This window comes from Phaseolus vulgaris, chromosome 6, assembly GCF_051622355.1.
Source record: "Phaseolus vulgaris cultivar YP4 chromosome 6, ASM5162235v1, whole genome shotgun sequence".
Classification (NCBI taxonomy): Eukaryota; Viridiplantae; Streptophyta; class Magnoliopsida; order Fabales; family Fabaceae; genus Phaseolus; species Phaseolus vulgaris.
Window position 1 is genome coordinate 20,521,854 of NC_143503.1, and position 16,140 is coordinate 20,537,993.

General features: G+C 42.9%; 1 protein-coding gene across 1 annotated transcript; it reads left to right on the forward strand.

Annotated features, from left to right (window-relative positions):
• Positions 1-4,542: 4,542 nt before the first annotated feature.
• LOC137833418 (secreted RxLR effector protein 161-like) lies at positions 4,543-5,160 on the forward strand. The gene has a single exon (XM_068641770.2). It carries the CDS (start codon positions 4,543-4,545, stop codon positions 5,158-5,160), a length of 618 nt encoding a protein of 205 aa, XP_068497871.2.
• Positions 5,161-16,140: the final 10,980 nt, after the last annotated feature.

Below are 16,140 nucleotides of genomic sequence, written 5' to 3' on the forward strand. Positions count from 1 at the left end.
GATCCACTCTTTTGTTGAATCTAAAATAGATGTGAATTAAAACCTTTTTGAAATTCTATGTTTTTCCAACTAAGTGAAGAGCAACCTGTTGTTTTGTCAAATCAACCAGTTGTTTTGTTCCTAGATGTTTTGAAAAAGGTTGAAAGTTGTTTGACTTGGTTGACTAAACTATCAAACCAAATCAATCGGTTGTTTCTGGTTTCAACCGATTGTTTCTTTGAAAATCCTAACAGAATTCTGTTTTTGATTGGTGAATCTGTTTTAAATTATTTCTAACTAAATACGCTCCTTCATTAAATGTTTTGACCAATCTTTGGAAAATATAAATAGTTTTTTATATGTTTCTAAAGAGTAAGAAATAGTTTTGAGAAATTCAGTTTGACATATTTGATCTCAAGTTTTCAAGATTCACATCAAGCTTTGGATTTTTAAGAGAGAGTGGAATAGGATTGCAATTGTATTCTTTTCAGATTGTTCTTTGATCAGGTGTAATCCTTTCTCAATCTTCTGTATTTCTGTTGTTGTATTGCCAAGGAGTGTTGTGTGTTCTTGAGGTGTTCAAGATCAATACTTTTGGTGTGGTTTGCCAAAGGTAGTGTGTTTCTTGAAGGGTTCAAGGTCACTACTTTGGTGTGTGGTGTTTTTTAATCTAGTTTGATTGCTTAGTGGATTACCTAGTGGTTTCTGGGAACTGGATGTAACTCTTGTTGTAAGAGTGAACCAGTATAAACTGTTTGTGTGCATTTCTCTTTCTCTTAAACTTCTTTAAATTATGTTTTTAAGCTGTTTAACTTTTAAATGGTATAAACAACCAATTGATTTGAAGAAACAACCGATTGTTTTTTCTGTGTTTTGCTTTAAAACAGTTTGTGTTCTTGGCTAACTTGATTCCTCTTCTAGATTTCTACACAGAATTTCATTGAACCTTCAAAAGTTTTCGAAAATCTCTTATAAACAATTCACCCTCCTCCTTTTTGCTTAAGGCCATATATTCTAACAATTGGCATCAAGAGCTAAGTTCTTGTAGTTACTCAAGTTTTTGATCCTAAATCTTTTTTCTATGGCTGAAGAACTACCTTTTGGGGAGGGTGCCTCAATTAACAGACCACCTTTGTTTTGTGGTTTGAACTATTAGTTTTGAAAGGTTAGAATGAAAATCTTTGTTGAATCTCTAGATAGGGGAATATGGGATGCTATTGAAAATGACCCTTTTATTCCTAAGCTTGAAAATGATGATGTTTTTATTGAAAAACCTTGGTCCCAATGGACTGATGATGAAAATAAAAGAGCAAGGTTTGATTGCATTGCAAAAAATATTATCACCTCTGCCTTAAATTATAAAGAATTTTTCAGGGTCTCAAGATGTGAATCTGCTAAGGAGATGTGGGATACACTTAAAGCAACTCATGAGAGTATCAATGAAGCAAAGAAAGCAAGGACAAGAAGTCAAGCAAGAAGGAAAAGAAAGAATATTAAAAAAGGAGTCAATCTATGTTTGATGACCAAAAAGGAAGATGATGTAAGTAGTGTAAGTTCTTGTCTTCTTTAAATGCTGAAAACTATAGTAATTTCTTCAAGCTTTTAAAGAAACTCATGAGGAAGCTAACTGATTGGCTCTCTTAAACAACCGATTGAGAGGGTTGAACAACTGTCTTGAAAATAGAGTCAAGGCATTAGAAGAAGAGTTGGAGAATTCAAAAACTGATTTGAAAATCTTGAAATGCTTTACAAAAACTCTTCTTACAAGTGTGACTCTCTTGTTTGTGAAAATTGTGAATTTCTTGAAAAGAATGTTCACTATCTTGTGAAAACTGTGGATAAACTTTCAAAGGGTAAATCCAACTTTGAGAATGTCTTAGCATCTCAAAATTGTGTTTTTGGAAAATCATGATTAGGCTTTAATCCACAGAGCAAGCAGAATAAGTTTTCAAACTGTTTTTCAAAACTGTCAGAAAAACAACCGATTGAAAAATCGAAACAACCGGTTGTTACATGCTTTTATTGCATGAAGAGAGGTCACTCTGTGGGATTCTGTAAAATTAGGAAATATTTTGTTCCTAAAGGTATTATGAGATGGATTCCCAAAGACTCTGAAGTTCCCAGTGATAAATGTAATGCAAAAGGACCCGCGTTTGTGAGGGGACCAAATCTACTTGAATTTGTCTTTTGTAGGGAAATGTGATGAAAAACATGCAGCTATGGTACCTGGACAATGGTTGTTCCAAACACATGACTGGAGATAAATCTAAGTTTGAACATCACTTTCAAACAAGAAGTGCATGTGACATATGGAGACAACAACAAAGGAAGAATTCTTGGAAGAGGCTCTATAGGAGACAAGAGCAACTTATTGATTCATGATGTCTTGTATGTGGAAGGTCTAAAACACAATCTGTTTAGCATTAGCCAACTGTGTGACAAGGGTTATCAAGTCATCTTCAAGCCAAACTCCTATGAGATATGTCTTCCCAACTCAAAGGAAGTAATGTTGATTGGTAAAAGAATAAGCAACTTTTATCTCTTAGATATCTCTTCTTCTTGTTCCATTGGTTGTCTTCTTTCTAAGCATGATGAATCTTGGTTATGGCATAGAAGAATAGCCCACATTCACATGAATCATTTGAACAAATTAATTTCAAAAGATCTTGTGATAGGGTTACCCAATCTCAAGTTTGAGAAGGACCACATATGTGAAGCATGTCAAAAGGGGAAACAAATCAAACATTCCTTCTAATTAAAGAATGTTGTTTCATCTTCAAAACCCCTTGAGTTGCTGCACGTGGACTTGTTTGGTCCTTCAAGAATCATGAGTCTTTGTGGTAACTATTATGCTCTTGTTATTGTTGATGATTTTTCTAGGTACACATGGACACTCTTCTTGGAATCAAAGAGTGATGCTTTCTCTGCCTTCAAAAAGCTTGCTAGAAGACTACAAAACACAAAAAACAGTAGCATTGGTTCTATAAGGAGTGATCATGGAGGGGAATTTCAAAATAAGAAATTCAACAAATTCTGTGAAAAGATGGGGATCCTGCACAACTTTTCTGCACCAAGAACTCCTCAACAGAATGGAGTAGTGGAAAGAAAGAACAGATCTCTTGAAGAATTAGCAAGAACCATGCTAAGTGAATCCTCCCTACCCAAAAATTTTTGGGTTGATGTTGTTAGCACCTCTTGTTATGTGATGAATAGAGTGCTCATAAGGCTAATTTTGAAGAAAAGTCCTTATGAACTCTTCAATGGAAGGAAGCCAAACATTAGTCACCTAAAAGTGTTTGGATGCAGCTGTTTTGTTCTGAATAATGGGAAAGAAAATCAGGGAATGTTTGATGAAAAAGCTGACAATGACATCTTTATTGGCTACTCCTCAAATAGTCATGCTTATAGAATCTACAACAAGAGACTAATGACTGTAGAAGGATCTGTTCATGTGGTATTTGATGAAATTGATCATAAAGATACGAAATCCTCAAAGAACAACACTGAAGAGGATGAACATAACATCATTCTGTAGAAGCTAGAATCCTGTCCAGAAAAACAACCAATTGATTTGTCGAAACAACCGGTTGAAATTCTACAGCAGGATGAGTTGCCTAAAGAATGGAGAATTACAAGGGATCTGTTAGTGGAAAACATCATTGGGCAGATAAAGGAAGGGGTTTCTACATGAAGTACTGTGTCAAACTTCTGCAGGCACACAACTTTTATCTCTCAAATTGAACCAAAGTCAATTGAAGAAACACTTAATGATGAGAAATGGGAGGTTGCAATGCATAAATAGTTGAATCAGTTTACTAGGAATGATGTATGGTTTCTTGTTCCCAAGTCAAATGAGATGAACATCATTGGATCTAAATGGGTCTTCATAAACAAGTTAGATGAGGCTAGTGTGATTACTAGAAACAAGGCAAGACTCGTTGCCAAATGTTACAATCAAGAAGAAGACATTGATTATGGTGAAACCTTTCCTCCAGTTGCAAGATTAGAAGTTGTAAGGTTGTTGCTGACCTTTGCTTGTATGAGTGGATTCAATGTGTTTCAAATGGATGTTAAGAGTTCTTTCCTTAATGGAATTATCAATGAAGAAGTCTATATTGAACAACCACCGAGCTTTGAAGATCATCAACATCCCAACCATGTATACAAGCTGAAAAAGGCCTTGTATGGGCTTAAGCAAGCTCCAAGGCCTTGTATGAGAGGCTTAGTAACTTTCTTTTATCCAATGGCTATGAGAGAGGGATGATTGACAAGACTCTCTTTATCAAGAAGTCAAATTTTGAAATTATATTGGTCCAAATCTATGTTGATGACATCATTTTTGGTAGTACCAAGGATAGTTGATGTGAAGAATTTATGGCTGCTATGCAAGGTGAGTTTGAAATGTCTATGTTGGGGGAGTTTTCATTCTTTCTTAGACTGTAGGTCAAGCAATCCAAAGATGGAATTTTCCTATGTCAATCAAAGTATTGCAAATAAATGCTCAAGAAGTTTGAAATGGAAAGTTGCTAAGAAGCTAGCACACCTATGCCATCAAGCTGTTATATGGATGCTAATGTGGCTGGAAAAGGGGTAGATCAAACCAAATATAGAGGATTGATTGGTTCCTTACTCTATCTTACAACAAGTAGACTGAATATCATGTTTGTCGTGTGTCTTTGTGCAAGATTTCAAGCAAATCCAAAGGAATCTCATCTCAAGGCTGCGAAAAGGATTCTCAAATATCCCAAAGGAACAACCAATGTTGGTTTATGGTATCCTTCTCACTCTCCTATACACTTAATTGGATATTCTGATTATGATTTTGTAGGGTGTAAGCTGGACCGAAAAAGCACAAGTGGCACTTGTCATCTTCTTGGATCAAGTCTCATTTCTTGGCATAACAAGAAACAAGCTTGTGTGGCTCTTTTCATTGCAGAAGCTGAATACATTGCTGCTAGAAGTTGTTGTGCACAAATTCTTTGGCTCAAACAACAACTAGAAGATTTTGGCTTAAAGATTAGCATGGTTCCTTTGCTTTGTGACAATACAAGTGCTATAAATCTCACCAAAAATCATATTCAGCATTCAAGAACAAAGCACATTGAGATTCGTCATCACTTCATAAGGGATCATATGAACAATGGAGATTGTGAGATGAAATTCATTGAAACAAGACTGTAACTTGCTGACATATTCACAAAACCTTTGCCAAAAGACAGGTTTTTCTTTTTAAGAAATGAGTTAGGCATTCTTGATTCTCAAACTCTTTCTTAAAACTGTTTTTCTCTCTTCCTAATTCTATTTATGAAGACAATAGCGGGAGAATATGGTTTATGTGTTGTCTTAAAACTGCTATAAACTGCTATTACTCTGATTTAAAATTCAGCTGCATATGATGTCTATTTTGGTGGTGCAGTTTGGTGTGTTTTGGCATAGTTCATGGCTGGTTTTTCTACTCTTGTGATTATGTAGAAAACTAGTTGATTGTAATCATAACCTGCTTTTAGAGATGGTCTGGATTGCATAGTTTCTGTTTTGCAGGTGCTGTTTCAAATTCAAAAAGATCAACACAAGCAACCAGGGATTTGTCTTCACCAAATAGGGGGAGATTGTTAATCAAGAGTGATCAAGTGCTTTGAAGAATCCAAATCCAAGGTGTTTGATGAAAGGTTGGTGTGCTGCTATGTGTGGGTGGGATCTGGGTAGGTTAAAGTGAGATCCACTCTTTTGTTGAATCTAAAATAGATGTGAATTAAAATCTTTTTGAAATTCTATGTTTTTCCAACTAAGTGAAAAACAACCTGTTGTTTTGTCAAATCAACCAGTTGTTTTGTTCCTAGATGTTTTGAAAAAGGTTGAAAGTTGTTTGACTTGGTTGACTAAACTATCAAACCAAATCAATCGGTTGTTTCTGGTTTCAACCGATTGTTTCTTTGAAAATCCTAACAGAATTCTGTTTTTGATTGGTGAATCTGTTTTAAATGATTTCTAACTAAAAACGCTCCTTCATTAAATGTTTTGACCAATCTTTGGAAAATATAAATAGTTTGTTATATGTTTCTAAAGAGTAAGAAACAATTTTGAGAAATTCAGTATGACATATTTGATCTCAAGTTTTCAAGATTCACATAAATCTTTGGATTTTCAAGAGAAAGTGGAATATGATTGCAATTGTATTCTTTTCAGATTGTTCTTTGATCACATGTAATCCTTTCTCAATCTTCTATATTTCTGTTGTTGTATTGCCAAGGAATGTTTTGTGTTCTTGAGGTGTTCAAGATCAATACTCTTGGTGTGGTTTGCCAAAGGTAGTGTGTTTCTTGAAGGGTTCAAGGTCACCACTTTGGTGTGTGGTGTTTTGTAATCTGGTTTGATTGCTTAGTGGATTATCCAGCGGGTTTTTGGGAACTGGATGTAGCTCTTATTGTAAGAGTGAACCAATCTAAACTGTTTGTGTGCATTTCTCTTTATCTTAAACTCCTTTAAATTCTATTTTTAAGTTGTTTAACTTTTAACTGGTATAATCGATTGATTTGAAGAAACAACCGATTGTTTTTCTGTGTTTTTCTTTAAAATAGTTTGGGTTCTTGGCTAACTTGATTCCTCTTCTGGATTTTTGCACAGAATTTTATTGAACCTTCAAAATTTTTCGAAAATCTCTTATAAACAATTCACCCCCTCTTGTTTAAGGCCATATATTCTAACAAATCTCTTTATCCCTTCTTTTATACACTTCATAACAAAGTGTTCTTTCTTTACTAGTACAAACAACATGTTGTTTTAAGAAAACAACTGATTGATTTTTTTTATAAAGAACTATAAAATTGAAATTTTATCTAGTTGAACGAAAAATTAATTGGTTGATTTTTCAGTACTTTTCACTTTACTTCCAATCTTTGCAAAACTCTTGTGAAAACAATTCACCCCCTTTTGTTTTGACCACACATTCTAACATGTTGAGCCTCTTAATGTAACCTTTTTGTTTGATGAGTTATATTTTGCTTTATGAGATGATGAATCCAAGAACTAACATTTTAATTGATTAAAACGTTTTTACAACTGGTTCTTAATTGATTTATGGAAAGTTGAAGTTTTTCAATATGTTATTATAAAAAAAAATTGATTACAAACACTTATAGATTTTTAGCTTTTTTTAAAATATATTTCCATATGCTGAACACTATACTTTAATATGTTACCTAAAAAGAGTTTCTATTTTGTATCATTATAACATGAGAAAAACCTGAATTAGACCATTTTTTAAAGTAAAATCAACAACCTAACTCGTGTTTTCAACAAGTTGATTTTCTTAACTGTAACCTTTCTTTCTAACTAAACTGTACTTTTAAATTTTCTATAATTAGGGACTTTTATGTTTGAGAAAAGAGTAATAGACACGTTTGCGAAACTATACTTTGTGAAAAAGTGTTTTAGAAAATATGATCTTACAAGTTTTGAAAAATATTGAGGTTCTTTGAAGTTCTTGGAGACTTGTGTTCATCATCTTGCTAAGTGAATGGTTTTTCATTGATGTTGCGAGGATAAAAGACTATGTTGTTTTTCTTAAACTCTTTGCTCCATATTTATTCGTTTCATACTATTAATTTGATGTTTCTTGTATTGCGTTTTTGTCCAAGATAGTGTTTCCTGGATTTGTATGGTGTTGTAATAGGGTGTTACAGTTGTAGTTTGTATTTTTGTAGTGTTCAAGAACAATGTTTGTGATTTTTGTGTAACGAAATTGCATTTTAGTGGAAACTGATCCTGCCTGTTGACCAGAACGCTGGAAACTGCCTCGTCAAAGGATCGACGTGTGCACCGCTTCGAACCTCCGTTCCTCTTCGAGATCCGCCTCAAGAACCTGCAAAGAAACAGAGCGGCGCCGTTGCGGCCGATCGCACTCCAACGCCCAAGTCAGTGACGGTATCACCAAATACTAAGAGAACAAGAACCGTGCAAATCCTCTCTCACAGTAAGCTCTATAACTCGCAAGCGTAAAGAGTATAATCTGAACGTGCGTACCTTAGAAAGTTCGTTGAGAACTCTTATATACCTGGTTGTTTTCTCTCTCCTGGCAGTTACAGACCTGGACACGTGGCTCGCATCCAGTCGTACACGTGCCATCCTCTGGAGCCTCCTTGACTTGGCGCTGCTTCTATTCTCATTTTGGCTAAGTTACTTATGCATGGTACTGCCCAGTGCATAGCTAACTTGGGAGTGCGATCTCTATTGGAACTGGCGAGTTAGGAGCCTTCATACACCTTCCCTGTGGTCTCGCCGGCCGCCTTCATAATCTGCTTCTCCTTCATCTTTGGCGATGTGCTTGCTCTGGCGATCTCCAATGACTAGGTCGCCTGAATCTACATCTGGCGCCTTCATCTTTAACCTGGTGATCGCCGATTCTGGTAAGCTGGAGATCGGAACACGCCAATTTAACAACTGGCGACTACACGAGCCCCCCGACTTCCTTCCCTTTTGCCAACCTGGCGCCTTGCCAACACGCCTATACTGTAGCTGGGTGCCACGTCATCACTCCCGACCACCAGGGCGGTACACAAGCCCCCCAGTCTTAAGCGAAGACTTGTCTAGCGAAAAGACTGAAAGAGCCACGTCAACACCGATCTACGTGGCACTGACGTAGAATTTCAAGCGGTTGTACCTTCTGCTGCTCTGACGCTCCACCAAACCCCTCACTCATCGCTCGACACGTGGCTTCATCAACGGCTCTCTTCAGTTGCCGTTTGCGCTTCCTAAACCCATTTCGAAAAAACCCTTAAACCCATTTTCACTCAACACTGTTCCATCACTTTCCCTCGCATTCACGAACGCTCCAACTTTCTTCTGCGAAAAACTCTCAGCGTTCTCCAGCATTCTGAATCACCATCAACCTTCATCGTCTTCCTGATCATCAAAAGGTACCCACTTTCCTTCTCCTGCTGGTTTTCCTTGCATTTTAACCGATTCGCATCATCCTGTAACTGCCTGGTGCATACGCTGTGGGTTGTTTTTCCATTTCTCCTTCTGCGTAACTTAGGGCTTCGTCAATCGTCGCAACGAACCTACATTCGTTCGTTTTTCACCTTCCTTCTATGATCGAGTCAGCCTCTGTAACCCCTGATCATTTTTCCTTTCTTCTTCCTTTGCAGCTGCTACCATGACTCGCACAAAGATCACCCCGAATCCTCCTCCTTCATCACGAAACCTCCCTTCACAAGCACACGACCCACCACAAGTTCGTGGCGCTTCATCTTCGCAGGCTGAGAGGCCTGCGTCTTCCCGTCCTGTCGCCGGAGGAGCCCCTGTTCCCCTGCCAGACTTCAAAACCTTGTATCCCTGGGCCAACTCGACCCTTCTGAGGGAGACATCCTCCGTGAACACTGCGGGAGCAGTTTTGCGGCTAACTAAGGGGGATGAGCTTCATCAATCTTTTCACAAGGAACACGACGAGAAGATGATGGTGCTGCCTTGCCCCCCCGATCTGCCTGTTTGCGCCGATGACAAGGTGAGCGCCGACGGGCCCTTCTGCTTCGTCTACACGACCTTATTCAAGAAGGTGAAGCTCAAGTTCCCTTTCACCCGATTCGAGAGGGAACTCCTAACCGAGCTCAACATTGCCGCCGCCCAGCTTCACCCCAACAGCTGGGCGTTTGTTCGAGCTTTTCAAGTGATGTGCGACCACCTGGGGTTGCCCGCATCGGTGGACGTGTTCCTATTCCTCTTCGAAGCCAAGCACCCAGGAGACCGCCTGTGGGTTAGCTTGAATGCGATTGCTGGGAGGTCCATCTTTGCTATCTTCCAGCAATCCTACAAGGACTGGAAGGGGAAGTTCGTCCAAGTGCGCGCGAATGACAAGGACGCCTCCCTTCTCGACGGCTTCCACTTGTACTGGGTGGACAAGGGGAAGAAAGAGTCTAAGAGCTACTTCAGGAGACCCAGAAGTCCTGACAGCATGGGAGCATTGGACAGAGATCTCTGTCTCTTCTGGAAAAGGGTGGCGGACGCCAACATTACTTTCCTTACCACCACCTTGATCTGCTTCGAATTTTATGAAGACCAGCTAGAAATTCGAATAGGTTAGGACATTAAACTGTTGTTTTGATACTGCTTCTGTTTAGCTGTTTCTGGGCGTCTTGTGCGTTATGCGCAAGACTTTGGTTTTACCTTTCCTGCACATATCATCTGCTTTGCTGTTTACTACCTTATGCACTTATTTTTTTTTCCTTGAGATAACCCATGCATTTTCGTTCCATGCAGACAACATGTTGGGCAAAGGCATGCTCGCTGAACTGAAGGCGCTCGCCCGAAACCACGGGTTGGCGACGAGTTCTCAAACGGTGCCCAACTCGGTGGTGGAGACAGCCATCGTCCAAGGGCGATCACCACCCAAGGAACCCGCCCAACGCAAGAAAATGGTCCTCAAGAGACCTAAAAGGAAAGCCCCTCAGGTGATCCATGAGGAAGAGGAAGAAGATGACGAGGCCACCGAAGACGGTTTGGTCTCAAAGAGGAAGAGGGTGGCACCTTCCTCACCGCCTGCTCCACCCCCTCTTCCGACCTCAACACCTCCATCGACGCCTGCTCCTCCTCCATCATCGCCACCCCCACAGGCTCCTGCCTCTCTAGTCCAAGCGGTCCCACTGGCCACTGCGCCACCTGCAGCTGAGGCCCAAGAGCCAAACTTCATGGAGGACCCCCCAAGCGCCTCTACACCATATGTGTCAGCTGGAGGGGGTCTCCCTTCAAACGCCTCAGCTGCAGAAGCTGCTCCAATCGGGGATGAGGTTGCTCATGCCTCTCCGATTCTGATCACCGAGTCCCCGATTCCGTCGCCACGCCAGGAAGCGCCTACTGAAGAACCCGCTAAGGAAGGTGGCGACGAGAACCAACAACAGGCTCACCTGGTGCCTCTCCAAGCAGCAAACCTCCCTTTGGAGGTCACAAGGATGTGGGAGCCTCTAACTGCCAAGCTGAAGACCATAGCGGAAGATATCCCGGCGATCATAACCAGAGCTGTGGAGGGCTCAACCAGGAGGCTCCAAGACGACCTCTTCAACCTCAAAACCGAAAATAGCACCATGAGGGTCGAGGTGGAGAAGTTGTCTTTCAGCCTGACGCTCGCAGAAATCGAACACTCCCGAGTGGAGGATGCAATGAACACCGAGCTCAGGCTGGCGCGCAAAGAGGCCACTGACCTTCGCCACAAGGTGCATCAACTTGCTCAAGAGAAGGTCGAACTGGAGAGCAAGATCGTGCCTCTTCGCGTCAGGGTGGTTGACCTGGAGGCTCTCATGAAAGCTGACGCCGCTAAGGTGCAAAAATTGGAGCAGAGGTCAGTCGACCGAGAGAAATTCCTTGGGCAAGTGGAAAAGGCGAGGGACGACGCCATGGCTGATCTTGCCGAGGCCAACAAAGAGAAGGGAAAGGTGGCTGCTGAGTTGGCCCAAGCATAAGCGGAATCCAAGAAGGTTACTGAAGACCTTCTCCAGGCTCAAGAGACCAACGAACAACTCAAAAAACAGGTTGAAGAGCTGGAGCAACAGAATAAAGAGCTGAAAGAGCAAACTGAAGACCTCAAGAAGCGGATTGAGGAACTTCAGAGGCAAATTGAAGAACTCAAGCTAAACTCTGCTCAAATTCTGGCTGCTGGATTCGAAGCTGCGCGGGAACAATTTGCTTGCCTATTCCCCGACCTGGATCTCAGCATGGTGTCGCTGAACAATGAGGTGGTGGATGGAAAAGTCGTTCCTGCTGAAGATTAATCAACTCTTTTTCATCTGCTACCTTTGTGCTTTCCCTTGTATTATAACTTGTAATAAACTTTTATGTCCCCTCGCATATATGTTCCGAACTGTTATTCACTGCTATCTGTTAATGACAAAGGTTTACGTTTTTCCTTTTATAACTTCTTCACTCGCTTCAACTTTCCTTGCTTGTTTAATTTCAAAGAAATGACTTAGGAAAACTGTAGGTACAACCTTTGACTTAACTACTTCGGATCACTTCAGCCCTAAGCAACAAACACTTAACAATTCGTAACCTTAAGGCAATTACCCTTATCGTAAAAATATCCTTCAAACAATGAACTGTAACTCAGTTGCTGGCTTAAACACCGCTCTACTCGACCTGCTTCATCAAACAGGTCTTTTAACCTTCCCGCCGCTGTTTGAACTCTTCCCGATCGCCAAAGACTCTTGGTGATATCAGCTTCTTTCTAGCCTCATGCTTTGGCCATTGTTTCTTTGTCTGGGGTAGGAACGCCTTTTGGGATCCTTCTTTACCTCCCTAAACTTCAGAACCAAAGACCGGTTGACTAGGCGTTCTCTTCGAACCTACCTTAGCCACCTTCCAAACTTCTTCCATCCTCTGCACCATACCTGAACTCGTTCGAGACGAGAAGGATTTTATCTTGCCTAAGCTCGCATGTAAGCGAAAAGGTCTTTAACTCGCCTGAACTCGCTCATCGGCGAGAAGGTCTTTAACTTGCCTGAACTCGCTCATCGGCGAGAAGGTCTTTAACTTGCCTGAACTCGCTCATCGGCGAGAAGGTCTTTAACTCGCCTCTACATTGCCCCAGGGGTTACATCTTCTCGCCCCCAGAAACACGGAGGACTTTTTACTCTTCCTCGCCTGCACTCGCTTGACGGCGAGGAGGTCTTTATCTTGCCTCAGAACGCGCGAGGGCGTTGAGGTCTTTCATCTGGTGCCTCCGATCGCCGAAAGACGATGAGGACTTAAAAACTTTAACTGGTGCCTCCAATCGCCGAAAGACGATGAGGACTTAAAAACTTTAACTGGTGCCTCCAATCGCCGAAAGACGATGAGGACTTAAAAACTTTTTAGAAAGCACGCGATATATCTTTACTTGCCTTAAATCACGTACAAGTGACAAGGTCTTTCTTCAAAACTTTTGGAAAATAGCACACATGCAATCTGAAAACGCCTTGTACTTCGAAAACTTTCCTTTTATTGGGTGGCCTCGTTAAAAACCCTCCTTAGGGAAAAAAGAGTGCCCCCTTCAAACTGTTTCATCAGAGACATTGTAATATGACTTTGTGTTTGTCTTTACTTACAAAGCTCTTAACTATAGTACAACTTCAGGTGTGTGGCGTTCCAGGTGCGAGGAATCGCCCCTCCTTCCAGCGTCTCTAAGCGGTAGGCGCCGTTCCCGAGCGCCTCGGTTATTCTGAACGGTCCAGTCCACTTGGGTGACAGTTTATTCTCCATCTCGTACTGGTGGGCCTTCCTCATCACCAAGTCGCCTTCTCTAAACTGCCTTGGCATCACCTTCGAGTTGTATCTTCGTTCAATCCTTCTCTTCACGGCTTCAGCCTTCAACCTCGCCTCTTCCCTGACCTCATCCAGTAGATCCAGGTTCAGCCTTCTCTCTTCATTCGAGTCTTCCTCTACGAAGTTCTGGAATCTCGGCGAGCTCTCCTGGATCTCCACTGGAATCATGGCATCACACCCATAGACCAAGCTGAACGGGGTCTCATGGGTTCCTGACTGCTCGGTGGTGTGGTACGCCCAGACTATACGGGGCACCTCCTCAGCCCAACTTCCCTTGGCTTTCTCAAGCCTTCTCTTCAAACCTCTCAACAACACCCGATTAGCTGACTCCACCTGGCCATTTGTCTGAGGGTGCTCGACGGATGCAAACACTTGTTGAATTCCCACCCCTTCGCAAAGCTTCTTCAACAGGTGGCTTGCAAACTGCGTCCCATTATCCGACACCAGGCGTTTAGGCACTCCAAACCGGCACACGATGTTCTTCCACACGAAACCTTCGATCTTGTGTGCGGTGATCTGGGCCACTGGTTCTGCTTCAATCCACTTGGTGAAATACTCAATCGCCACCACCAAGTACTTCATCTGCCTGATCGCCAGCGGGAAAGGTCCCAGGATGTCGATTCCCCAAGTATGAAACGGCCAAGGGCTATAGATCGACTTCAACTCCTCGGGAGGTGCCCTGTGCCAATCGGCGTGCTGTTGGCATTGTTTGCAACACTGGGCATACTTCTTGCAATCTTCTCTCATCGATGGTCAGTAGTAGCCTGCACGGAGAGTCCTCGCGGCCAGAGCTCGACCCCCAACGTGGCTTCCGCATATACCCTCGTGGAGCTCTGCCATGATCCTCGTGCACTTCTCGCCGTGTACGCATTCCAGGAGTGGGTGAGTGAACCCAAACCTGTACAAATCGCCATCAATCAATGTGTACTTGCTGGAATTTTTCTTTACCTTCCTAGCTTCTGTCGGATCCAGTGGGAGGAGGCCATCTGCCAGGCACCGCTTGTACTGTGTTATCCAAGTGTCTGGCTCATGGGTGGCGCAGACCTGCATCACATTCACCTTCTCTCCTCGACATGCTCTAATTCTCGGCGATCTCAGAGTTTCTTGCGTCAAGGACTTATGGCTTCTCGCTGCTTTCTTCGTCGACTTGCTTATCTGAAGGACCAGGTGATCTGCTACAAATGCCCTTGGCGTCTTCAGAGTTTCTTGAATCACCGTCCTCTGCCTACCCCCCTTGCCTGAGCTGGCGAGCTTAGCAAGCAAGTCAGCTCGGGCATTCTGCTCTCTGGGCACATGTACTACTTCAAAGGAGGCAAAGGAACTCTTCAATTCCTGCACGTACGCCAAGTAAGCCGCCATTTGTGGATCTTTAGCCTGGAACTCGCCTGTTACCTGCCCCGTGACTAGCAGCGAGTCACTCTTAGCCATCAGCACCCTAGCTCCCATCTCCTTGGCCAGCAGAATCCCGGCGATCAGCGCCTCATACTCTGCTTGATTGTTGCTGGCTTTGAAGGCGAATCTCAACGATTGTTCGATCAGCACGCCGTTGGGTCCCTCCAATATGACTCCAGCACCGCTGCCCTGCTGGTTCGACGATCCATCCACTGAAAGTACCCAACGGAAATCGTCTCCTTCAACCCGTGTCGCCTCTGATGAGAGCTCAACCACGAAATCTGCAAAGATTTGCCCCTTGATCGGGCCTCGGGGCTCATATTTAATATCAAACTCTGACAACTCTACTGCCCACTTCACCATTCTTCCCGCAACGTCAGGTTTCTTCAAGACCTTCTGGATGGGCAGGTCGGTCATCACCAGTATTGTGAAACTATGGAAGTAGTGGCGCAACCTCCTCGCCGAAAATACCACGGCCAGTGCAGCCTTCTCCAGGGCCTGATATCTCGTTTCTGGGCCCTGCAACACCTTGCTCACAAAATAAATAGGCTTCTGAGCCTGATCTTGATCCTGGGCGAGCACCGCACTCACCGCCCTCTCAGTTACAGCAAAATACAACCTGAGAGGGATTCCCTCCAGCGGTTTGCACAGAACCGGCGGGCTAGCCAGATACTCCTTCAGTTTGACGAAAGCTTCCTCGCACTCTTTCGTCCAAACGAACTTATTATTGCGCCGCAGACACTGAAAATAGGGATGCCCCTTTTCTCCGCTAGCTGACACGAAGCGAGATAGGGCTGCCATCCGACCTGTTAGCTGCTGGACTTCTTTCACCGTAGCTGGGCTCCTCATCGCCAAGATGGCGGCACACTTGTCTGGGTTGGCTTCTATTCCTCTTTCAGTCAAGAGGAAACCCAAAAACTTTCCAGCCTCCACGCCGAAAATGCATTTCTCCGGATTGAGCTTTAACTTGAACTTGGCGATCGTCGTGAACAATTCTTCCAAGTCTGCAACGTGCTTGCTTTTTTCCGGCGAGGTCACGACCATGTCATCGACGTAAGCTTGCACGTTCCTTCCCAGCATTGGTGCAAGTACTCGATCCATCAGCCTCTGGTACGTGGCCCCCGCGTTCTTCAGCCCAAACGGCATCACCTTATAGCAGTAGCACGATCTCTCCGTCATGAAGGCTGTCTTCTCTTCATCCATGGGATGCATCTTGATCTGACTGTATCCCGAGAAGGCATCCAGGAAACTCAGCAACTTGCACCCTGCAGCACTATCGACCAGGGCATCAATGCTTGGTAAAGGATACGAATCCTTTGGGCAAGCTTTGTTCAGGTCGGTGAAATCGGCGCACATGCGCCATTTCCCGTTACTTTTCTTTACCAGCACGACATTTGCCAGCCATTCAGGGTACTAGACTTCCCTGATGTGGCCTGCAGCGAGGAGTTTCTGTGTTTCGTCCCTGATCGCCTGCCTCCTCTC

Bases quoted from the DNA above. Each gene is read 5' to 3' on its own strand.
- LOC137833418 (XM_068641770.2), top strand. From the start codon at position 4,543: ATGGATGCTAATGTGGCTGGAAAAGGGGTAGATCAAACCAAATATAGA.